The 25,876-nt window shown below is 52.2% G+C and overlaps 2 protein-coding genes across 2 annotated transcripts; one reads left to right on the plus strand and one right to left on the minus strand.

Moving 5' to 3' along the window:
* Positions 1-659: 659 nt before the first annotated feature.
* Positions 660-18,302, minus strand: FAM133B (family with sequence similarity 133 member B). The gene is made up of 10 exons (XM_032965289.2): positions 18,267-18,302; positions 17,959-18,138; positions 11,656-11,817; positions 9,369-9,466; positions 7,669-7,747; positions 5,167-5,340; positions 4,996-5,025; positions 4,003-4,065; positions 3,101-3,412; positions 660-2,176 (listed from the first exon to the last, which is right to left on the minus strand). The coding sequence occupies exons 1-10, from the start codon at positions 18,300-18,302 to the stop codon at positions 2,087-2,089; spliced, it is 1,224 nt and encodes a 407-aa protein (XP_032821180.2). The 3' UTR covers positions 660-2,086.
* On the plus strand, positions 17,911-21,486 carry LOC116948563 (potassium voltage-gated channel subfamily A member 1-like). Its single transcript, XM_032965329.2, has one exon. It carries the CDS (start codon positions 18,387-18,389, stop codon positions 19,749-19,751), a length of 1,365 nt encoding a protein of 454 aa, XP_032821220.1. The 5' UTR covers positions 17,911-18,386; the 3' UTR covers positions 19,752-21,486.
* The last annotated feature ends 4,390 nt before the right edge of the window (positions 21,487-25,876 follow it).

The raw sequence follows: 25,876 nt of genomic DNA on the forward strand, positions 1-25,876 counted from the left end.
CTCGTCCCTTCACCTGATGAAGGCCACTTGTGTTGTGGCCGAAACGTCGTGAGAATTTTATTGTGTTATTTTATTTTATTAATTTATTATTTTATTCTCATTCTACGTGACTTTACCGAAAGAACCAAAGAAGATGAACCCCGTAAACGTGAACCGGTTCCAGATTTTTTTTCCGGAACCGCGAGCGATCCAGAAAACGAGGACCGGTTACCGTTGGAACAACCCCGATACGTGCATGTACGAGGAAGCGTGGCTGTCAATTTACAAAGTGAACGGGCGTGGTGGCGGCGGCGGCGGCGGCGGGGTTCGTCACAACCGGGCCGCCCACGCACTCGGAAAGACGCAGGTAACGGAACACGCCCCCACCCCCCCCCCCCCCGCCAAAGGTGCGCGTACCTGGCGAGTATTTTTTTTTTTGCCCGGGCGCGCTCGCCGCACCCTGCACACGCCCTGCAAACGGAGACGCGGTGGCCACGCCTGACTGCGCGTGAGCAAGTGTGGCCACTTCCTGGGTTTATTTCACGAAGGGCCCCCCCCCCCCCTCCGACTCTAGAGAGAGCTTACGAGACCGCCAAACGAACGTGCGTGCTACTTTATACGTAGGTACATTTATTCAAGCAACTGCCACTGGAGTCTTGTACCAAACAAACAAACGTAACCAAGGCGAGCAAAGTTTATTTAAAAAATAACGATTTTTGCCGTTTCCAAGATGTGAACACATTTTTTTTTTTTACAAGATGCTAAGCACTGCTAAAGCTCCGCAACTTCAATATGAAGCCACAGACTGCGGCTAGGAGAAAGGCGCTCCCATTGAGGAATCCCACTCGCGGACAGCTGCGTAAGCCCCGCGTCCGTGTTGTTCAAATCGCACTGCGTCTCAACCCCCCCCCACCCCCTGCGAGGGATCGACACAGCCGTGATGCGTGGACGCGAGACACCTTCATAAATAACTCCCCCTCCCCTAACCCCCCCGCCCCCCGTGTACACAATGAGCCTATGTTACGCTATTAACAGATCACACACCACATGTACCGACGACGGTGGCACTTTAGACCCCTAACATGCAACAGCCACTCTACGCTTACAAACGCGACGGGTGCATGAACTAAGGGGGTTCTCTTGTACAATTTTTTTTTACTTACACACGCATCGCGCGACCTGCGTGGGCCTAGTATATACAAGGTTCACTCGCCGGCATTAACTGCCGCCGCCGTCACCACCGCCCGTGCCGTGCGCACGTTGGGGAAAACGCCTCCCGGCGGGTGGAGCGACCGCACGCTTTGTCCACCGCCGGCCCAGGGAACGGCGTGCGGAGTAAGGAGCGACGCGCAGCACCCCCCGATAAAAAATGGCAACTGTCAAAGTGCGTGCCCGCCTGCCCACCGCCCGCCTTATTTTGCAGCACTGACATTTCGTACAGATTTGCTCGTCTCGGGCATGCCAGGTTCGCCGTCCGTAAAGGTTTGCATTTTGATCAGCGGCTAAGGATCTCTCCATAAATCCTCAGCGGCGGCGGAATCCTCTCCCCCCCCCCCACTGATCCTTGTTGTTCCGATACGAGTCACCGGACAGGGCACGCAAGGTCCGCATGCTCAAACTGGCTCTGAATCCAGCTGGAGCCCACGAAGCATCCGGGGGGCAGGTGGACCAGCGCTCCGAGCACTTGCGCCGAGACACGGCAACATGAAGCACCACGATACGCTTGCCGGCTTTTCCTGCCGCCATGCACTGCATTCTGAAGCCACCCCCCCCCCCCCCCTCCGCACCGTACGACTTTCCCTGCTCCATGCAATAAAAATGAACATGCACAGTGCGGCACTGGCGCGCACGAGTCCGGCGGCGAACTCTGCATCCCTGGACGGGGAGCGCCGCCCCCCTCCCCTTCTGTACGCCCACCACACCGGACAACTTCATTGAATTCTTGACCACGGGGACTCAAATTTTTGGTCAAGTCAACTAAAGAAGAGGGTAGAGATGTGGTGGGTGTTTTTGTGAGCAACGGTGCACGGTCGAGGAGATGCTGCTGCTGCTGCTGCTACTTGACGGATGAGGGGTGGCCACAGCTGCTGCCGTGGGTCTGGCGACATCAGCCCGACTTGGGCGAGGAGGAGGAGCGCATTCGCTTTTTCTTGCCGTGCTTCTTGTGTTTCTTCTTCCTCTTCTTCGACTTGGAGCTCTGCAGCACGGCAGTGTGACAACGAGCGGAATCTTAAATCGTGCGCGAGCAATGTGCAAACCACCGCGTAAAAGCCTGACGATTGCCTTTTCAACCGCAATCGGCAAATCCGCGGTCCGCAAACACAAAACGCATACGGGGTTTGAGTTCTCGGTTTGTAAATGCGACACCCCCTCGTTTTGTTTTACGTCACCCTACGATCGACGCAAACACTCAAAAGGAAGCATCATTTTTTTCATCAAGTAAAATATCACCAACATATTCGAGCGTTAAACGCAACCCGTACGGTAAATGTACAGAATGAAAGTAAAGTCACGTGGTTGTGCACTGCAGGAGGATAAATCGTGCGGCTGAACGTCACTGCCTCAATGGAGGCTGTGGACACCGCGTGACCCCGGGACCCGCGGTGGGCTGCTTGGGAGACAAGATGGCGCAGCGAGTGTTGCTCTTCCGCGGTTTCATCGTCGCGAGCGTCGCAGTCGCCGCGAATGGTCGAGCCGCAAGGGGCGAGATCGGCGATCCGGACCTCAATAAATACGGCGCGAAACCGCGAGGGCTAAACCCGCGAGAGGGAAGGGTTTGCTGCAGTTTGCATCACTGCGCTTGAGTGTTTGACACTCACAGGTAGGGGTTACCATTTTTACATCGTGGCAAAAATGCACATCCAGTCACCTCCTTGATCAGTTTAACACGTAGGCTTTCGCGACCAATATTATTCATAATAAAGGTTTTTGGGTTAGATCGCGTTTATTTATAAATGTGTCGTAACCCTCCACCACCCGACACGGCCAATCAGCAGTTACTAAAATGGACAAATGTAAGACATTGTGAGAGTTGTGGCACGTAATGCTGTTGACCTACGCACACTCCACGGTGTATAAAGTCGCGCGAATGCGTCGCTACCATTGCGTCCGTGCCACCCACCTCGCTATCCACCGAGTGTTCACGCGCTACGGGCGCTGGTGCTGCCGATGCGGTCCCCGCCGCCGCCGCCGCCGGTGACGCCGCCTTTTTCACCGCGGAGACTGACGGCGAGGACACGGACGCAGGCCCCGGGGCCACCGACAAGGCCTTGGGTCCCATGGCCACGGGTGCCGGCATGGGCCCTATCAGCAGAGGCGGCGGTGCCACGGTAGCGGGCGCGGAGGAATCTTCGGCCATCTTCTCCACAAAATGGTACTTCCTCTTGCTTCTCTTCTTCTTGTTCTTCTTTTTCTTCTTCTTCTTCCTGTGGCCCTTTAAGACAAACGCGCAGTGGTGCAGCATTACACACTGTGCAAAGGCTGGCACCAGACAAAGTGTGCAGCGCTAGCACGGTGCCATCTGCACCACACGTAAGGTTATCGCCGTGCAAAGGCTGGCACCAGACACAAAGCGTGCGACGTTAGCACGCCCGCCGTCCGTGCCACAGGTAAGGTTCAGAATCAAGAATCTTTGTTTACTCTGGAGAAACCCGATTAGCTATGAAGCTCTTTTTCGCAGATGCCCAGTAGCGGCGGCTCAGACAGTTAACACAACAAACAATACGCAAAACGATCGGAGTGCAAAGTACAGTAAAGCAGGAGCAAGACGGTGTATTGCTGTGCAAAGGCTGGCACCAGAAACAAAATTGTGTAGCGTTAGCACGGTGCAGTCTGCGCCACACCTAAGGATATTGCTGCACGTTGTGTTTAAAGTTGATCATTCCACCAGGCAAAGTCACACCCTTCGTTTGTTCTTTTTTTTAAATAAAATACGAAGCCGCTTCTGATATAACTCACGAGAGGATCTCACGATTACACACCGAATGAGTAGAGGATTCAATCGTGGTGCCAACACCTCCTTACCTTGTCTTCATCTTCAGAGCTGCTAGATGAATCAGAACTTGAAGATGAGGAGGATGAAGAGTGCTTGACCGAAAAAGACAACACCTTCATTAGACTTTCCATACCGGGTCAGCGCGGGACACGAGCCTCCGCCAGACCGCTTGGCGTCCGTGTCACCAAGCGGAAGATATAAATGATATCAATTGCATAGAGGTAGAAAAACACACTAAACATAACTGCAGTAAAAATCTGCCCGGATCACTACCGCTTCCTGTAAAAAATAAAACCGTGGTGTTTGGAATTAACTCGGGGTGCCCTTACAAAGCAGGCGATGGTTCACGAGTTGCTACGGGCTTAGTTCATTTGCTGGTAAAATCAAGGGCACTGGGATAAATTGTTGAAATGTGGTGTTAATCGTATAATGTAACTTTATGGGTCACAAAAATAGTGCCACAGGTATGTGAAACCCGAAATGTGAACATTTTTAGTCTCGGAGAATATTCGCAAAAACTAATATTACACATCACATATTACTCAAAATAAATTACTGTTAAGGTTTCTGCTTGCTGTCAGCTGAACCTTAATTTGATTCCTTACATTAATATATAAAGCAAATATTTTTTTTTATTTTTTACAATGATGCGCTACCAAGTTGTAATCTAAACATACCAAAAAAAAATCCAGCCAGGTGTCTCAGCGTAAAGAGCGAGCTGCTCCCAATTAAAAGACTGAATTCACATCCTAACTGGGGGTTTAATCAGCCCATCATCTCCCTGCGGTCGATAACAAAAATGTGTCACTTTTATCGGAAGTCAACAGCGGTTGTCCACGTGGATAGATTTTCCCCCTCTCAAAAGGAATGCAGAATATCCGCCACTGGCTCAGCGTTGGAAATGGGCGGCAGTTGAGGACCACACCTCAGTTAGGAAACCACTCGGCGACATCTAAACGGACCGAGGCCAGTGAAGTGTTGCGTAGAATATGACAAATAAGGACAAGTCCAAACCGCCTCACCCTTTTCTTCTTCTCTTTCGGTGGCTTCTTCTGCAAAAAATAAAAGACGCAGATAATTCAATGCGTCACAACACGCCAACCGCATTTACCCGCAGCCAAAACTTTCTCAAGAGTGGACTAATTCAAAGCCGAGGCAAACTTGAGCGAAGCCACACGCGCAACGGCGATCACCTGAGCAGCCAGCATCGCCACGATGCCCGGCACGCCAGGACCCCCCGAGGCAGCGGGGATGAGGGACACGTTCGGAGTGCCCGGGACTCCCAGCAACCCTGGGGTGGGTACAGGAACCTCCTCCTTTCTGTTCAGTAGCCTCTCTCTTTGCTGCTCAAGCTCTTTCTTGAAATCCTGCGGCACAAGGGGTGTGGACGACACAGCTGATCCACACCGTTGCAGGTAACAAAGGGAAGGTCCAGTTTGTGATAACTTTTCCCGGGCAGCTCTTCTCCAGCTGCACAGGTGAAATGAATACAAATTAATATTAAAATCCGCATTTGTACAAGTATAAAAAAATAATAGGTTTTACCCTTTCTGGCAATAAAACAGGTGTTATAATATGTTCAAACACCAAATAGAAAACTTTTGCAAAGAATCAGGTTTGTCCCAATGTCCATTATTCAAAACAAGTGTGGAATTCTTACTGAAAAAAGTTTATAGAAATGCTACAAAATGTGATCCTTTTTTGCCAGAATCAAAGTATGAAAAAATAATAATAGATTTTACCCTTTATGGCAATAAAACAGGTAGAGTTAAGATGTTCAAACACCAAATATAAACCTTTTACAAGGAATCAAGTCTGCATTAGCCACACGTACTTGTGGTGAACATGCAAACACACATGCTCTGATAATATATGGGGCATTGTCTTTGAAACTGACTGGCCTACACCAGAAACAGCCTTCTTCAGGGCCTAGAGTGCATTGTCTTTGCACTGTTCGCCTTTTGGCGTTCTCTTGTCTCACACTGGTGAGACGAGGCCCTAAAGAAGGCTGTCTCTGGTGTTGGCCAATCAGTTTCTAAGACAATGCCCCATATATTATCAGAGCATGTGTGTTTGCATGTTCACCACAAGTACGTGTGGCTAATGCAAAATTGATTCCTTGTAAAAGGTTTATATTTGGTGTTTGAACATCTTAACACCACCTGTTTTATTGCCAGAAAGGGTAAAATCTATTCTTATTTTTTCATACTTTGAAACTGGCAAAAAAAGGTTCATAATAAAGGTTTTTGGGTTAGATCGCGTTTATTTATAAATGTGTCGTAACCCTCCACCACCCGACACGGCCAATCAGCAAAAAAGTGTCACGTTGACAAAAGACAAATAATTCACTACTTTAGCCCACCGGTGTGTTGAAGAGTGAATCCACATTTACAGTTTGAGTACGACGTTTCGCTGGTAAATACATCCAGCATCATCGGGCAATTCGCCAGAATGGTAAAGCCCTCGCTTGCTCCCGGTTTTATATAGAGCAGCAGGGTGACGTCATCACTTAACTCATATCAGGTGCAGTGATTAGAGGCGGAGGGGGGGGTATTGTAATTATATAATCGATTAGTAATCAATCATTGGTTATGATTAGTAATGAGTTGTAGATTAGTAATTCTTTAAATCAAAATGTAATGTGTATTATTTAATAATACGTTTCCAGGCCGCACTAAGCCGGTAGCTGTCAGAGCGATTAAAGTTATTCTTGTTCCTCTCAATTTCAATGGATTCTCTAATTAGTCTTTGCCAGTAATAATTAGTTTTACACACCACTGCAACATTGTCAAAATCAATTGAGTGTCCTTGTTGACAAGCATGTTCTGCCACTGCCGACAGTTGTGTTTGAGATAATTTAATATTTCTATGATGTTCTTTTAGTCTTACGCTGATGTTACGTTCCGTCTGCCCAATGTAGCAGCTGCCACATGAACAATTAATCCGATATACACCTTCTGTTGATAGTTTAGGTAATGCGTCTTTAGTGCAAGATACTAGTTTTTGAATTTTGTGTACTGTACCAAATCTTACTGTAATGTTTTGCTTTTGCAAAACACGGGCTAATTTGTCAGTTACTCCTGAGATATATGGAATTTTTATTGTTAAACGCGATCTAACCCAAAAACCTTTATTATGAATATTGGTCGCGAAAGCCTACGTGTTAAACTGGCAAAAAAGGATCACATTTTGTAGCATTTCTATAAACTTTTTTCTGTAAGAATTCCACACTTGTTTTGAATAATGGACATTGGGACAAACCTGCAATGCGGAATCATTTTACACGACAGTACAGTAAAACCTTGGATTGCGAGCATAATTCGTTCCAGAAACGTGTTTGTAATCCAAAGCACTCGTATATCAAAGCACTCGTATATCAGTTGTGATCACGTGACGCTCGGCAGTACAAAGCGTATACGTACTACTACTCGTATTGCAAGACCCTCGCTCGTTTATCAAATTAATATTTATTCAAAATGTTTGCTCGTCTTGCAAAACACTCGCAGACCAAGTTACTCGCAATCCAAGGTTTTACTGTATTACATTTAATCACCGAACTGATATAACCACCCAAATTTATTGTAGAGCACTATCAACAACTTCAAAGAGAAATCGTATTGCATGGGTACCAGCGACTTGTGCATTGTGACGCAACAGAGGTGTCGCGAAGGCAACGCATTGCTGGAGAGGCTTACATCGTTCATCTTCTCCTCAAAGTCTGCAAGAGCCCTGGATCCTTTCCTCTTTTTTTCCAGTTGTTCCTTAACCTCGTCCCTGGGTAGAGCAGCAATAGGCGACATGTACTTTCAGACACAATTCGGATTCCGCAAATATGCAAAAGGAGCATATGGCCCCAGTACAGTGTGTGTACGACCGCCAATGCAGAGGCTCAATTTGTGGGCATAATAAAACCAATGATGGAAAATGGAAGTCCCAGATGGGTTAACTGGAATCCAATATACCACGAGTACACGGTCATTCCTTTTTTTTCCTCCATTAGTCTATGGGCATTACATTTTCCATTGCGGTATATAGACATCTGTTGTCTCCATTAGAATCTATGGATATTCCTCCCCCCTCCCCCATTGTAGTCTATGGCGGGGGTCGGCAACCTGCGGCTCCAGAGCCACATGCGGTGGCTCTTTAAGGACTGCAGAGTGGCTCTTGAAATTCGGAAAAAAGTGGCACTCATTGTTATTTTGGTTGCCGACCCCTGACCAAGGGAGTCCAGTTTACCATGGGAGTCCAGTTTACCATGGAAGTCAATTTTACCATGGGAGTCCAGTCCAGCATGGAAGTCAATTTTACCATGGGAGTCCAGTTTACCATGGGAGTCCAGTTTAGCATGGATATCCAGTTTACCATGGGAGTCCAGTCCAGCATGGGTCAATTTTACCATGGGAGTCAATTTTACCATGGATATCCAGTTTACCATGGGAGTCCAGTTTACCGTGGAAGTCAATTTTACCATGGATATCCAGTTTACCATGGAAGTTAATTTTACCATGGGAGTCCAGTTTACCATGGATATCCAGTTTACCATGTAAGTCAATTTTACCATGGGAATCCAGTTACTATGGATATCCAGTTTACCATGAAGTCCAGTCCAGTATGGAAGTCAATTTTACCATGGGAGTCCAATTTACCATGGGAGTCCAGTTCACCATGGATATCCAGTTTACCATGGAAGTCAATTTTACCATGGATATCCAGTTTACCATGGATATCCAGTTTACCATGGGAGCCCAGTCCAGCATGGAAGTCAATTTTACCATGGGAGCCCAGTTTACCATGGGAGTCCAGTTCACCATGGAAGTCAATTTTACCATGGGAGTCCAGTTTACCATGGGAGTCCAGTTTACCATGGGAGTCCAGTCCAGCATGGAAGTCAATTTTACCATGGATATCCAGTTTACCATGGAAGTCGATTTTACCATGGGAGTCCAGTTTACCATGGGCAAGGGTCGGAAACCTGCGGCTGTGGAGCCTCATGCGGCCTCATTCAGGACCGTTTTGTGACGTCATTCATTAAGGACCATCACCTTCTCGTATTCGCATTGCACTGCGGCCCAAATTCGAAAGAAATGGCTCTCCTTGTTGTTTCAGTTGCCCACCCCTGGTCTGTGGGAATCCCGTGCTCTAAACATAGCCTACGGACATTTCTCTGTCAATGTAGTCTAACCGCCTCGATTTCATACGGACAGCCTCGGGGCCCCCCCTCCATAGGAATGCTGAAGTTCCCACCACTGCCTCGGGGCAGCGGACAGAAGACGCGCACTAGTGCCCCAACGTCGACTTGAGCGGGAAGTCACTCTTGGCGACTTAATTATCACTGCTCACGCAGCGCGGGGCCCGAGGAGCTGCGAGGAGGGTGGGGAATTTCGCGCGGCCTTACCATGTCGGCCGCGGCCGGTTGAGGTAGTCCTGTATGGTGCTCCCACCACCGGTGGCCGGCCCGCGGGCTCGGGCTGCTGCTATGGGATTTACCCAGGCCTCAGAGAGACGTTGCGTGAGGCGGCGGGGCACAAGTGACAGGGAGAGACGCGCACGGGGAGGGCAGGGGGTGGGAAGGGAACGCACGGAAGCACGCACAGAGGGACGTCGTGGCGGCGTGGGGAGGGGGGTGAGTGGGGGGGGGGGACACAGGGACAGGCATGAACAGATGAGAAAGGCAGCAGCAGCAGCAGCAGCCAGCGGTGGGTACCGAGCGAGCAGGCCTGGTCCCCATCGCGGCGACAAGACAACGGGGCAAGGGGGGTGGAGGAGTTCGTCACGGGGTTGCCGGCCCCAAGCTCGTGCGGCAGCGAGGGTACTCGCCGAGTCCCCCCTCGTCACCGGGAAATCACTCACGGCCGGGTCCCGCTCGCCTCTGGGGTGGCGGCGACACGAGATTATTTTCCAACAATCGCCTCGAAAAGTCGCTTAAGATGGAGCACCCTCGATTTGCAAGGGTGTCAACCCAAATGAGAGCGCAGGCTACAGTGGTTTATCCACAATACAGGTTTTTTTTTGGGCGAGATCGCGTAAATATATAAATGTGTCGTTAAACCCTCCACCAGCCAATTATTAAGGGTTGTCACGTAAACAGAATATGCCAATTAGTTACAAGTACAGCACTAACCAGTGTGTTGGGGAGCAACGCCCACAACATTCACAATCCGAGTACGACGATTCGCCAGTAATTTACAACTTGCATCATTCGTAGACAGCCAGATTTACGCGATCTAACCCAAAAAAAAAACCCGTCTTCTGGATGATATTGGTCGCGACAGCCTACGTGTTCGTAGTTTATTATACGAACCATCAATGTAAAGCACTGCCGTCTAAGCTCGGAACATTTAAGAGCACACCAATTCCCTCTCCTGAAGCCCTCTCGTCGTGGCTGGCAGACCTCGGCATCTCGCACGGGAACACATTGCCACACGCAGTAGGTTGACACACATCGTAAACAATGTTGTATACTGTAATATACACACAAAGATCCCCAGTGCAGCCTTAACAGACTGTTGGGGCAAGTGCTGTTGGCGAGCAGCACCTATGAAGGCCCGGCACGGCACACGAGCGGGTGGGTAACACCACGCCCGACCGCCTTTGTCTCCCCAGTGGCGATGTTTACGCATTGTACCGGATACTCATTTGAGGCCAAGTCAACCTAGGGGAGGCCCACGACCGGGTTAAGATAATAATGTGTCGCAGGTGTTGGCCGCGAGCGGGAATCAAAACCGGGTCCTGGCACCGCTCCCCACTACACTACCGCTCCCCAGACACAATGCACACCCATACACACACAATGCACACCCATACACACAATACACACCCATACACACAATGCACGCCCATACACACACAATACACGCCCATACACACACAATACACACCCATACACACAATGCACACCCATACACACAATGCACACCAATACACACACAATGCACACCCATACACACAATACACACCCATACACACAATGCACGCCCATACACACACAATACACGCCCATACACACACAATACACACCCATACACACAATGCACACCCATACACACAATGCACACCAATACACACACAATGCACACCCATACACACAATACACACCCATACACACAATGCACGCCCATATACACACAATACACACCCATACACACAATACACACACAATACACGCCCATACACACAACACACACCCATACACACAATACACGCGCATACACACACCCATACACACACATACGGTAATGCACACCCATTCACGCACACACAGGAAGCACGCAAATGCCGCGCAAACGCACGGACTGCCGTGCCGCTGCCTGTCTCAGTGCCGTAGCCGCCGTGTCTGTAATCTCATGCTGGATTCGACTCTCTGACGCTTCAACTTCTTCAGTGCCGCACGAAGCCTGAACCCGTGGCCAACAGCGGGAGCGCTGCCGGCTCTGGGGGCATTGCGGTGGGGGAGGTCGCCCGAGCTCCGTTTCATCAATCGACGAGCGCGGCGCGGGTGCAGCGGGCACCGTCTCGCGCGCGCCTGACCCGGGGAGCCAACGGAGGCGGCCTCCTCGCCGCCCCCCCACCTCGTAAGGCCGCCCCCTAGGCCTCTGCTAGGCCAAGCCGACACCACGGTGGGGACGGGCGGCCCAATTCGCCCGCCCGCCCAACGGTGCCAGGCCGCGCTCTCGTGCGCTTACAATCCTCGTGTCGCGCTTGCCCATGGCGCCTTGGTGGCGGGGATCGCCCTGCGCGCCCTGCCGCTCCGACTGCTGCCGCGGCCTCCTCCTCGACTCCTCCTGCTGCTGCTGCTGCGAGGCGACGTCACACGAACCAGCAAGGACCACAATGCACCGCCGCCTCTAGAAGCTTCCGCGGGGAGAGGGAGGGGGCGTGGGAGGGTGAGGGTGGGGGGTCAGAGGGGGGTGGTGGGGGGGAGAGGGTGGGGGTCAGAGGGGGTGGTGGGGGGGGGAGAGGGTGGGGGGTCAGAGGGGGGTGGTGGGGGGAGAGGGTGGGGGTCAGAGGGGGTGGTGGGGGGAGAGGGTGGGGGGTCAGAGGGGGGTGGTGGGGGGAGAGGGTGGGGGTCAGAGGGGGATGGTGGGGGGGGAGGGTGGGGGTCAGAGGGAGGTGGTGGGGGGGAGAGGGTGGGGGGTCAGAGGGGGGTGGTGGGGGGGGAGGGTGGGGGTCAGAGGGGGTGGTGGGTGGAGAGTGTGGTGGGTCAGAGGGGGGTGGTGGTGGTGAGTATCTGGTACGATGTGTAAACATCGCCACTGGGGAGACAAAGGCGGCCGGGCCTGGTGCTGGTCACCCACCCCGTTGTGTGCCGTGCCGGCCTTCGTAGGTGCTCGCTAACAGCACTTGGTCCGACAGTCTGTTAAAGCTATACGGGGAATCTTTGTGTTTGGGAGAGAGGGGAGAAGGGGGGGGACGGAGAGGGGGTGTGGGGGGTCTAAGTGGGATGTGGGTGAGGGATGTGGGTGAGGGTTTGGGGGTGAGGGTAGAGCAGGCTTGCCCGTGTGGGTGGAAGTCAGTCCGATCTGGCCGCTCTCCGCCAGATGATGCAGCAGCAGCAGAGACGGCCGCTGTCTCCCATCGCACCGCCAGTGTCCGTGCGACTTCTCCTTTGCGATAAGCGAACGCGATGTTGCCGGGGCACGGCGTCAAACTGCCACATGCGATGTGTCACCTCAACCCGTGGAGAGACCATCTCAATCATCCTTCCTGTGGCGCGGGGCAAGATGTAAACTTCCTCGCCTCGTATAACGCGAGGGTTCGATCCCGACCCTGACGCCCGCTGCTGTTTATTTGGAGTTTGCGGTGTCTCTCTCCCTCCCCCCATGGTCGCGTTGATTTTTCTCCGGGTCCTCCGGGTTTTCCCCCGCCACAGTTTAGAATGGACGTGAGCTTCAACGCAATTTTGGCTGCTCAACATTTCCACGGTGATAAGCCGACTTCGCTGAGCAATCATTTGTGACCGCCTGGTCGCTTCGGAAAACGAGCTCAGTAACTCAGTGGTGGGCCTTACCTGGTAAAATAAAAATAGTAATGTTAAATAATACCGACTGTGCAGTGCCGTAACGAGCGTGGGGGCAGGCAGGGGGTGCCTTGCCCACCTCCCCTGGTGGCCAAAGTTACGAGTTTGGCCCCCCTAGACCACCACCACCACGAGATTTGTTTTCAACAACAGTGTTGGGTCTTATTCTTAGTTTTTTCGGTAAAGTCACGTTGAAGAGAAACAACAAAATAATAAAATATATACAACAATAAAAAATTCTCACGACGTTTCGACCATAACTCAAACGGTCATCTTCAGGTGTGAAGATGACCGAAAAAACTAAGAATATGAATTACTGCAGTTACGAAAGCTTTAAATCAAAATTTAGTGTTGGGTCTTCTTTGGTTATTTCGGTAAAGTCACGTAGAATGAGAATAAAATAATAAATTAATAAAATAAAATAACACAATCAAATTCTCACGACGTTTCGGCCACAACACAAGTGGCCTTCTTCAGGTGAAAGGAACAGACCCTCAACTTCAGCAGTGTTGGGGCCCCACCTGAGCGATTGCTCCACCCCCTGAGCTTCCAATGTGAGTCGCTGCGTCTGCTGAGCAGCGGCTGTGGCCACGGCGGCGTCTTGATCTTGTTGCACGGTGCAGATGGGCGCGGTGGGGAGCGACCGGGATTGACGGCGCTGGAGCGTCTGTGAAACGAGCTTCACGGCTCTTCGGATTCGCCCAGGATAAGTAAAGGTTCTGATTCGTCCAGCGCCACGGAGCGAGGCGAGACTGCGTGCGCCTGGTGCGCGCGGGGTGGGGGCGGGGGTGGGAATTCAGTTCGGATGCCCAAACGTGGGGGTTGCCAAGTGCATGTGTCGTGCCAACGATTCAGAGTTTATAGGAGGCACCGTCTTTATTAACAACTTCCACGGTCTCGTCCACACACTCTCCACAGTAGCTCAGCCTCGCCTGTACACAACACGAGCCGTCTAACACTGACGGCGCTGACCGAGATGGCCAACTGCTCTCCTTCGCAGCGCGATGTCTAGCGGAGACGACAGCCACGACGAGACGAGGCCACTCCCAGAACCGGCAGCCCCGAGCCCCCCGCTCTCGGCTCCTTTTATGCTCCCAGCGCGGCCCTGGCTCTGCCCTGACCGCGCCTCACATCTCGAACCCGCTAGCAGGTTCCAGGAGCCTCCAGATGGGGCCCTCCGTGACCCTTACCCCAGTTCCTCTACTCTGCCCACGCACCGTGCACGATCTCACGGGCGTGTGTGCTGTCTGTAACTTGTGTCGGGGTTGAGATCTGCACCGCGGCTAATTCGCTGCGATGTCTCAAAGGAAGCAACAATGGGTGAGCCGAGCTCCATCCACATCGCTGCTCCCGCTCTGCTCCCTCCGAGGGCTTCCGTCCGCATGGCCCCAGGGCGCGCGCATCCACGCGCCGCTTGACGCATGCCGTGACTGGGCAAGAGACTCTGTGGATGTGGAAACAATAACATCGACTCCTTTCCCTATGTGTCTCCTCTGCACGCACATACACGAAAAGAGGAAGTGTGTTCTACACGAGCCACGAGCAGCACGCTCGTCTTGACAGTGCATCTTTCATCGGCAACATGGCTTCAATGCGGTTTGACATTCGCTGTCTCGTCAGGCAAGAGTTGAGCTCACTTGAAGCAGTGCTGGTGAGCTGCCCTCCCACCGGGGTGTTCACGCAAGAGGGCCCTTCCCTCTTGCAAGGGGCTATTCGTTGTAAGCGGCTCATCGTGTCAGGAATCCACTGGCGAAATTGAAGACATACTCTTTGGTTCTATTCGGTAAAGTCACGTAGGTAAAAAATAAAACAAAAATCACGACGTTTCGGCCACAACACAAGCGGCCTTCATCAGGTGAAGGGACCAGACTGTCTCGAAGACTGCGCTGGAGTGAAACACAGCCAAGCTCAGCTCTGTTTCACTCCAGCGCTGTCCTCGAGACAGTCCTTGCAGTCACGAAAGCTGCAAATCTAGAATTGAAATTGAAGGCAGCCAGAAACCGGCACCGATAATTGCCCGAGTTCTGTGGTCCGCCAGTAGGGGGGGCGGGGGAGAGATTACTCCCTGTCAACAATCCCCGTCTTTTTAGTGTGCATGCTCACCGCAAGTTTGTGTGTGGTTAATGCAGTACACGATCCCTTGCAAAAGTTTTCAGTTTGGTGTCTTAGAATCTTAACACAGCTGTTTTATTGCCAGAAAGGGTGAAACCTATTGTTATATTTTGATACTATATATAAGCATAGGTTTTCCCCTTTTTTCTGGCAATAAAACAGTTGTGTTAAGATTTTATGTTGATGTAAATCTTTCGTGACTGCAGTAATTCATATTCTTAGCTCTTCCGGTAAAGTCACGTTGAAGGGAAACAATAAAATAATACAATATATAGACCGTTTGCGTTATGGTCGAAACGTCGTGAGAATTTTTGTTTTATATATATTTTATTATTTTATTGTTTCCCTTCAACGTGACTTTACCGAAAGAGCTAAGAATTGTGTTAAGATGTTAAAACACCAAACTGAAACTTTTTGCAAGGAATCATGTCTGCATTAACCACAGATACTTGTGGTGAACATACAAACGAAAAAAACATGCGCTGACAGTAGATGCATTGTCTTTGAAACTGATTGGTCCACGCCACAGACAGGGGAACACCTATTTTCACCCCAAGAATTGTGGTTAATTTCAGACATGATTCCTTGCAAAAAGTTTCAGTTTGGTCTTTTAACATCTTAACACAACCGTTTTATTGCCAGAAAAAAGGGTAAACCTATTCTTATATTTTGATACTGGCAAAGGAGGTCCCACGATGTAGCTGCTCGCCCCCAGCTCTCATTGTTTTCTTTCGCTGTTCGCCTTTTGGCGTTGTCCTCTGGTCTCAGGCTGTTTGAGACGAGGCTCTAAAGAAAGCTGTCTCTGGTGTGGTTTCAAAGACAATGCATCATCATACACTACCAGAGCATGTCTTTTTTTATCTGTATGTCCACCAAAAGTAGGTGAGAGGTTAATGCAGACATGATTTCTCGCAAAAGGTTTCAGTGTGGTGTTTTAACATCTTAACACAACTGTTGTATTGCCGTAAAGGGTAAAACCTAGTCTTAGGTTTTACCCTTACACGCAGGCTTTCGCGACCAATATCATCCATAATATAGATCGCGTAAATAATTATCGCGGGTGAAATCGCGGGTGAAATGTTCAAATATGGCAAGTTTTCACCGCGACGCCGATCACAACGGGCACTGCTGCTGCTGCTCTTGCCGAATACGTCGCGGGCATCACGAACGACCCAAGCGGGTGAAGCAGACGGCGCGTGGTGCCCAGGGTGTGGTGAACGGCGACATCAACGACGACGACATCCACCCGCGGTCACAACCGTCTGCAACGAGGGGTGAACGCCTTACCCGCTGGACGCTTCACGCTTCACGAACACGCAGGGGTGATGGTGGCGGTGGTGTTGGTGGTGGCGTTATTGGTGGTGGTTATGGTGTTGGTGGTGTTCGCGCCCGGCACCGGGTACTCGTTGCAGGCTGAGCCCAACCCAGGCAGGGCCCTGGGAGAAGCTTCGGGTCGGCGCTGTCGCCTGCAAGGGATGCGCGCCCACAGCCAGGAGTTGAACCCAGGTGACCGGAGCAGTGTCCCGACAATTGCGTCCGCCGCTCCCCACACGGACGCCACACAAAGTTGTAACCCTGCTGCTGCGGCAAGTGCTGCTAGCGAGCACCGATGAAGGCCGCCACGGCACACGAGGGGGGGGGGGGGGCGTTGTGGCCAGCACCACACCCGACCGCCTTTGTCTCCCTAGTGGCGATGATTTCACACACCGCGCAAGGTACTCATTTCAGGCTGAGTCGACCTAGGAGAGGTACAGGACCGGTTCGAATATTCGTCACTGGTGTTTGTCCGTGAGCGGGAATCGAACTCGGGTGGCCGGGTTCCTATCGAACTGTGCTAACCACTACGCCACCGCTCCCCGTGCACACACCCAAGCGATCGCACGCGCATACTCACACGAACACTCACACACACACATAACGTATACACACGAGCACACAGTCACAGCCGCACACAGCCACACGTACATACACACACACGTCTCGGCTGGGAACAGACAGGTGTGTGTGTGCGTGTGTATGCGTGCGTGTGTGTGCGCGTGTGTGCGCGCGCGTGTGCGTGTTTGCCTGTGTGTGTGCGTGTGTGTGTCTGCGAAGGCTGCGTTGGCTGGGTCATGTAGCCCGCATGCCCAGCCACCGCATGCCGAAACAGCTTTTGTTCGGCCGGATCGAGGGGGCTAAACGGGCTAGAGAAGAGATGGAGTGATGTGGTACAGGAGGGCGTGGAGCTGAGTGGACTTGCCGATGACTGGTACCAGCGGTGTCAAGATCGGCCTCTGTGGAGGAGGCTCGTGAAGGACGCTACTGGGCAGTTGGAGGTAGTCGCCCTCCAACAACAACGGAGGGCGGAGGAGCGACGCTCACAACAACGAGCGGAGCGCCGGGTGGCTAAAGTACAGCAGGTTGGCACAGTAGGGGGCACAGGTGGTGCATCAGCCAGTCATCTCAGTCGGTCGACCCGTGGCACCTGGGTCTGCCCCGTGACCTCCTGCCAGCGGGCGTTCGACACTTCACGTGGCCTCAAGGTGCACATAGCCTGGCACAAGCGTCGTGGTGACGTCACCGCCACTTAATGGCAAATGGCGGTTGTTGTTGTGTCTGTGTGTGTGCCTGTATGTGCGTGTCTGTGTGTGTCTGTACGTGTGTGCCTGTATGTGTGCGTGCGTGTGTGGGGGACGCATCGCCGCCCTCACCTCCGCGCTCCGCTCTGCCGCCGTACGCGGAGTGCGGGAGACGCGAGCGGTGACGCGGGGAGGGGGGGGGCGGCGCTGGGGGTTGGGGGGGGTCAGGTTTGGGGGGGGGCGCGCTGAGGGAGCCGTGGGACGCGCGCCTCACTCCACGGAGGGAGACGCTCGCTCGCTCGTTCGCTCGCTCGCTCCGCAGGGATCCGCGCCGGCAGCTGCAGCAGCAGCAGCGCACGGGAGCCCGAGCCCGGGTCGTCCTCCGCGGAGGGGTCCTCCTCGACCCTCCCCGACCTCCCTGCGCCCCATCCAGGGTCGCTCCTGGGGTCCCCGTCACATGCGGCGATAGCGCGGGGGCCCTGAGAGGCCCCGGCGATGGCGAACCCCGGAGATTCGGTTCTGCGCGACTGAGGAGGCCTCGAGGGAGAGGCGCGTGGAGAGTGAGAGAGTGTGGGAGGTGGTGGGTGGGGGGGTGGGGGGGTTAGACCTGCAGCACAATCACCATGAGTCCTGGCGGATCCATGGAGGTCCCGCGTTCCTCCACTCACTTCTGAGCATCGCATCTGCTGAGGCCGGAGAGGCCCGGCCGCTGCATCGGGCGGGGAGGATGGAGGGCGGAGAGCGTGGCAGGCGAGACGTCCACGGGCAGGGCCGCTGCGGCGGCTACGAGCGCGTGGTCATCAACGTCTCGGGGCTGCGCTTCGAGACGCAGCTCGAGACGCTGGCGCATTTCCCGGACACGCTGCTCGGCGACTCGGCGCGGAGGATGAACTTCTTCGACTTCCTGCGCAACGAGTACTTCTTCGACAGGAACCGGCCGAGCTTCGACGCGATCCTCTACTACTACCAGTCCAAGGGGAAGCTGCGGAGGCCCGACAGCGTCCCGTACGACATCTTCATCGAGGAGGTCAAGTTCTACGAGCTCGGCGAGGAGACCATCACGCGCTACCGCGAGGACGAGGGCTACGCGAAGGAGGAGGAGAAGCCGCTGCCCGAGAGCGCGTTCCAGCGCCAGGTGTGGCTCCTCTTCGAGTACCCGGAGAGCTCCAGCCCCGCGCGCATCATCGCCATCGTGTCCGTGCTCGTCATCGTCATCTCCATCGTGATCTTCGTGGCGGAGACCCTCCCCGAGTTCCGGGACGAGAAGGAGCTTCACTCGCGACCGCGGCCGCTCGGCAACGGCACGGAGGCGCGGCCGGCGCCCTCCTTCGTCACGGACCCCTTCTTCATCGTGGAGACGATCTGCATCATCTGGTTCTCGTTCGAGCTGCTCATCCGCTTCTGCGCGTGCCCCAGCAAGCCGGGCTTCTTCAAGAACATCATGAACTCCATCGACATCGTGTCGATCATGCCCTACTTCATCACCCTGGGCACGGAGCTTGCCGAGCACACGGGCTCCGCGAACGGACAGCAGAGCATGTCGCTCGCCATCTTCAGGGTGGTGCGTCTCGTGCGCGTCTTCAGGATCTTCAAGCTATCGCGCCACTCCAAGGGGCTGCAGATCCTCGGCCAGACGCTGCACGCCTCCATGCGCGAGCTGGGTCTGCTCATCTTCTTTCTCCTCATCGGGGTCATCCTCTTCTCGAGCGCCATCTTCTTCGCCGAGGCGGACGAGCCGGACACGCAGTTCACGAGCATCCCCGAGGCCTTCTGGTGGTCGCTCGTCACCATGACCACGGTGGGATACGGCGACATGTTCCCCGTGACGCTGGGCGGCAAGATCGTGGGCTCGCTGTGCGCCATCGCGGGCGTGCTCACGATCGCGCTGCCCGTGCCCGTGATCGTCTCCAACTTCAACTACTTCTACCACCGCGGCGCCGGTGCCGAGGAGCAGACGGAGCCCGCCGAGGAGGAGGCGGCCTCGCCGGCCTCCTGCAGCCACAGCAAGCGGAGCCGCAGCGCCTCCAGCCTCAGCCGGTGCGACTACACGGACGACCTCGCCGCCTTCCTGGAGCCCAATCACGTGGAGTGAGCGGCTGGCGAGCGGCTGGCGAGCGGTGGCGGTGGTGGTGGCCGGGCTCCATTTGGGTGAGGAGCCGAGGTGAGGAACAAGCGCGCCCGGACGCGCGTCCGTCATTCCGTGCCCCCCCCCACCACCCCGAGCCATCGTCGCACGCCAGGGCCGCGTCGTGCCGGGGTGCCGAGCCGCGGGCGGGCGAGCGGGGGCGGGGGGGCACTCCACGCTCAAAACTCCACACAGGCCGGAAAAAAGTCCGCCCTGCGTTGTCGAGATTCACGAACGCGGAGCAGCGCCCATGAACCTCGGCTCCTTCTCCCCCCGCCCCTCCCCAAGCCTTCAATTTGTCTGTGCCGACACCACGGAAGACTCTGCGCTCCGTGTCTCCCTCGCTCGGATGGAGGTCACCACGCGTTTAGCGATGCCCCCCACACCACCACCACCACCGCCCAGGTCCTGCACGGCCTCCTGCAGCGCGAAGTCTTCGCGAGCTGGACCGACGACAGCGGCGGCATTGACCGACGCCGCATGGCGTGAACTCAACGATGATGTTGCTTTCCTTGGCGACCCATCACTCGTCACCACCCCCCCACCCCCCCCCGGGACGCGGAGATCCGCTCGCTCCGGACCCGTCGGCGCTCGCGTAAATCGCGACATCTTTTCGAGGGTGATTTTAATCGGTTATCGGTCATTGTAAGTAAAAAAAATATCGTCCAGTCGATTGGGTTTTTTTTGTGTGTGTGGAACATGCCTCGAATTACTTGCAATGGGAAAGCCACGTGCAACCTCTGCTGCATGTTCTGGTAGCAGCAGCAGCAGAAGAAGAAGAAGCAATGCCAGCTGCGAGACTTTGAATCGCAGAGCCTGAACCCCGCATGTCGCTGCGAGTCTTCACGTGTTGGGGCTGGGACCTCAGAGATTCGCCTGCTCGCTGCGCTTCTTTTGCCTGTCGCTCCACACGCCACGTCTCCGCATATCGGCCCTGAGCGTCTCTCGCCCCGGCAAGGTGTGGTGGGGAGGGCGCTGCGTTACATTCACGAGCTTTTGTTAAAGTCCGATCGACGTGGGCGACTAGGCCGGCGACTACTACGAGATTCCACAGCGAGATTTATGACCCAGCCCCCCATCCCAAGATATCAGATAGGCCGCCCCAGAGGGGGGCGGGAAGGGTTGTGGGTGTTTTATTTTTGTTGTTGTTGTGGGGACCGGCTCGATGTTCACGTTCAAAAGCTCTGCGCTCCAACGAACCTTCCCGACGGTCCTCGTCGCGAAAGGTCAGAGTCTATATCGTTTAATAAACACATTCCCAGCTCGAAACCTGTCACAACTTCTGCGTATTGAACAAACAAAACAAAAAAACACAGCGAACAGACAAATAACCCGAGCGCGGCCTTCCCCGCGTATCTCGTGTGGAACAAGGCCGCAGTGTACGGGGAGTGGACGCAACGGGGCCATGATGGAACATACCCGACAAAAGGTGCTCGAGACGCGAAGATTCACACCGGGCTGACAGTGCCAGGTGGGGGCTGAGGGCGCGCAGCTGCCGCTGTGTCCCCCGGTGGCAAGGCTGGCAGGGTGGCTGATGGGACTGGATGCTCGGTAGGAACGCCGCGACACAACGAGCCCCGAGATCATCTCATCGTCACAAAACCCAAACACCTGCACATCATCACTGCACCCTTCACATCATCACTAAAACCTGCACATCATCACTGCACCATGCACATAATCACTAAAACCTGCACATCATCACTGCACCCTTCACATCATCACTAAAACCTGCACATCATCACTGCACCATGCACTTAATCACTAAAACCTGCACATTATTAGTGAACCCTTCACATCATCACTGCACGCTCCACATCATTACTGAACCCTTCACATCATCACTGCACCGTGCACATCATCACTAAATCCTGCACATCATCACTGCACCCTGCACATCATTACTGAACCCTTCACATCATCACTAAACCCTCACCATCAGCACTGCACCCTTCACATCATCACTAAATCATGCACATCATTACTGAATCCTCCACATCATCACTGAACGCTCCACATCACCACTAAACCCTTCACATCATCACTGCACCCTCTACATCATCACTGAACACTTAACATCATCACTAAACCTCTACATCATCACTAAATCCTCCACATCATCGCTGAACACTCCACATCATCACTAAACCCTTCACATCATCAGTGAACTCTTCACATCATCACTATACCCTTCACATCATCACTGCACCCTTAACATCATCACTGCACCCTCTACATCATGACTGAACCCTTCACATCATTACTGAACCCTCTACATCGTCACTAAACCCTCTACATCATCACTAAACCCTCTACATCACTACTGAACCCTTCACATCATCACTAAACACTCCACATCATCACTAAACACTCCACATCATTACTAAACCCTCTACATCATCACTGGACCCTCTACATCATCACTGAACCCTTCACATCATCACTAAATCCTCCACATCATCGCTGAACACTCCACATCATCACTAATCCTTCACATCATCACTAAACCCTCTACATCATCACTGGACCCTCTACATCATCACTAAACCCTCCACATCATCACTAAATCCTCTACATCATCACTAAACCCTTCACATCATCACTGAACCCTTCACATCATCACTAAACCCTCTACATTATCACTGAACTCTTCACATCACTAAACCATTCACATCATCACTATACCCTCTACATCATCACTAAACCCTCTACATCATCACTAAACCCTTCACATCATCACTAAACCCTCTACATCATCACTAAACCCTCTACATCATCACTGCACCCTTCACATCATCACTAAACCCTCTACATCATCACTAAACTCTTCACATCATCACTGAACCCTTCACATCAGCACGAAACCCTCTACATCATCACTTTACACTCCACTTCATCACTAAACCCTTCACATCAGCACTAAACCCTCTACATCATCACTTTACACTCCACTTCATCACTAAACCCTTCACATCATCACTAAACCCTTCACATCATCACTACACCCTTCACATCATCACTAAACCCTCTACATCATCACTAAACCCTGTACATCATCACTAAACCTCTACATCATCACTGAACCCTTCACATCATCACTAAACCCTCTACATCATCACTAAACCCTCTACATCATCACTAAACCCTATACATCATCACTAAACCTCTACATCATCACTGAACACTCCACATCATCACTAAACCCTCTATATCATCACTAAACCCTCTACATCATCACTAAACCCTCTACATCATCACTAAACCATGTACATCATCACTAAACCCTCTACATCATCACTAAACCGTGTACATCATCGCTGAACACTCCACAACATCACTAAACCCTCTACATCATCACTAAACCCTTCACATCATCACTAATCCTTCACATCATCACTAAACCCTCTATATCATCACTAAACCCTCTACATTATCACTGAACTCTTCACATCACTGAACCATTCACATCATCACTATACCCTCTACATCATCACTAAACCCTCTACATCATCACTAAACCCTCTACATCATCACTGAACCCTTCACATCATCACTAAACCCTTCATATCATCACTAAATCCTCTACATCATCACTAAACCCTCAACATCATCACTAAATCCTCCACATCATCACTAAATCCTCCACATCATCACTAAACCCTTCACATCATCACTAAACCCTTCATATCATCACTAAACCTTCTACATCATCACTAAACCCTCAACATCATCACTAAACCCTCTACATCATCACTAAACCCTCTACATCATCACTAAACCCTCCACATCGTCACTAAACCTCTACATCATCACTGAACTCTTCACATCATCGCTGAACCCTCTACATGATCACTGAACCGTTCACATATTCACTGCACCCTCTACATCATCACTGCACCCTCTACGTCATCACTGAACAATCCACATCATCACTAAACCCTCTACATCATCACTAAACCCTGTACATCATCACTAAACCTCTACATCATCACTGAACCCTTCACATCATCACTAAACCCTCTACATCATCACTAAACCCTCTATATCATCACTAAACCCTCTACATCATCACTAAACCTCTACATCATCACTGAACACTCCACATCATCACTAAACCCTCTACATCATCACTAAACCCTGTACATCATCACTAAACCTCTACATCATCACTGAACCCTTCACATCATCACTAAACCCTCTACATCATCACTAAACCCTCTATATCATCACTAAACCCTCTACATCATCACTAAACCTCTACATCATCACTGAACACTCCACATCATCACTAAACCCTCTATATCATCACTAAACCCTCTACATCATCACTAAACCCTCTACATCATCAATAAACTTTGTACATCATCACTAAACCCTCTACATCATCACTAAACCGTGTACATCATCGCTGAACACTCCACAACATCACTAAACCCTCTACATCATCACTAAACCCTTCACATCATCACTAAACCCTTCACATCATCACTAAATCCTCCACATCATCACTAAACCCCTCACATCATCACTAATCCTTCACATCATCACTAATCCCTCTATATCATCACTAAACCCTCTACATTATCATTGAACTCTTCACATCACTGAACCATTCACATCATCACTATACCCTCTACATCATCACTAAACCCTCTACATCATCACGAAACCCTCTACATCATCACTGAACCCTTCACATCATCACTAAACCCTTCATATCATCACTAAATCCTCTACATCATCACTAAACCCTCAACATCATCACTAAATCCTCCACATCATCACTAAATCCTCCACATCATCACTAAACCCTTCACATCATCACTAAACCCTTCATATCATCACTAAACCCTCTACATCATCACTAAACCCTCAACATCATCACTAAAACCCTCTACATCATCACTAAACCCTCTACATCATCACTAAACCTTTCACATCATCACTAAACCCTTCGTATCATCACTATACCCTATACATCATCACTAAACCCTCAACATCATCACTAAACCCTCTACATCATCACTAAACCCTCTACATCATCACTAAACCCTCCACATCGTCACTAAACCTCTACATCATCACTGAACTCTTCACATCATCGCTGAACCCTCTACATGATCACTGAACCGTCCACATATTCACTGCACCCTCTACATCATCACTGCACCCTCTACATCATCACTAATCCCTTCACATCATCACTGAACCCTTCACATCATCACTAAACCCTTCACATCATCACTGAACCCTCTACATCATCACTGACCAATCCACAAGGTAACTACGTCTCTTGACCCCTCACTCGCGTCGCAACGAACCCCCTGCGAGGCCGGTGGCCGCGTGGAGTGGTGGATGCCTTGTGGGCATCACACGAGTGTAGTGTGTGGAGTGTGTGTAGGGTGTGGAGTGTGTGTAGTGTGTGTAGTGTGTGGAGTGTGTGGAGTGTGGAGTGTGTGGAGTGCAGGGTGTGGAGTGTGTGTAGTGTGTGGAGTGTGTGGAGTGTGTGGAGTGTGTGGAGTGTGTGGAGTGTGTGGAGTGTGTGGAGTGTGTGGAGTGTGGAGTGTGTGGAGTGTGTGGAGTGCAGGGTGTGGAGTGCAGGGTGTGGAGTGTGGAGTGTGTGGAGTGTGTGGAGTGTGTGGAGTGTGTGGAGTGTGGAGTGCAGGGTGTGGAGTGTGGAGTGTGTGGAGTGCAGGGTGTGGAGTGTGTGGAGTGTGGAGTGTGTGGAGTGTGTGGAGTGTGTGGAGTGCAGGATGTACAAGGTGTGCAGGTGGTGTAGGGTGTGTAGGGTGTGGAGTGTGTGGGATGCAGGGTGTGGAGTTCAGGGTGGAGCGTTGAAGGTAAATAAAAGTTGGGTGAAGGATGTAGTGTGTCGATTGGAGTGGAAAGTTGAATGTGGGATTGGGTGGATGGTGGTCTGTGCGGACAGAGGGTGGATTGTAGGGTGGAGTGGAGGGTGGAGTGGATGGTGGTCTGTGCGCACAGAGGGTGGATTGTAGGGTGGAGTGGAGGGTGGAGTGGACGGTGGTCTGTGCGGACAGAGGGTGGATTGTAGGGTGGAGTGGAGGGTGGAGTGGATGGTGGTCTGTGCG

Source organism: Petromyzon marinus, chromosome 34, assembly GCF_048934315.1.
Source record: "Petromyzon marinus isolate PM22_M1 ecotype Great Lakes invasive population chromosome 34, UKy_Petmar_22M1.pri1.0, whole genome shotgun sequence".
Lineage (NCBI taxonomy): Eukaryota > Metazoa > Chordata > Hyperoartia > Petromyzontiformes > Petromyzontidae > Petromyzon > Petromyzon marinus.

Bases quoted from the DNA above. Each gene is read 5' to 3' on its own strand.
- LOC116948563 (XM_032965329.2), top strand. From the start codon at position 18,387: ATGGAGGGCGGAGAGCGTGGCAGGCGAGACGTCCACGGGCAGGGCCGC.
- FAM133B (XM_032965289.2), bottom strand. From the start codon at position 18,302: ATGGATCCGCCAGGACTCATGGTGATTGTGCTGCAG. The intron at 18,139-18,266 runs GTCTAACCCCCC...GGGGCCTCTCAG, and splicing joins TCATGGTGATTGTGCTGCAG to GGCCCCCGCGCTATCGCCGC. The intron at 3,413-4,002 runs GTAAGGAGGTGT...TTTGTCTTAAAG, and splicing joins GCTCTGAAGATGAAGACAAG to GGCCACAGGAAGAAGAAGAA.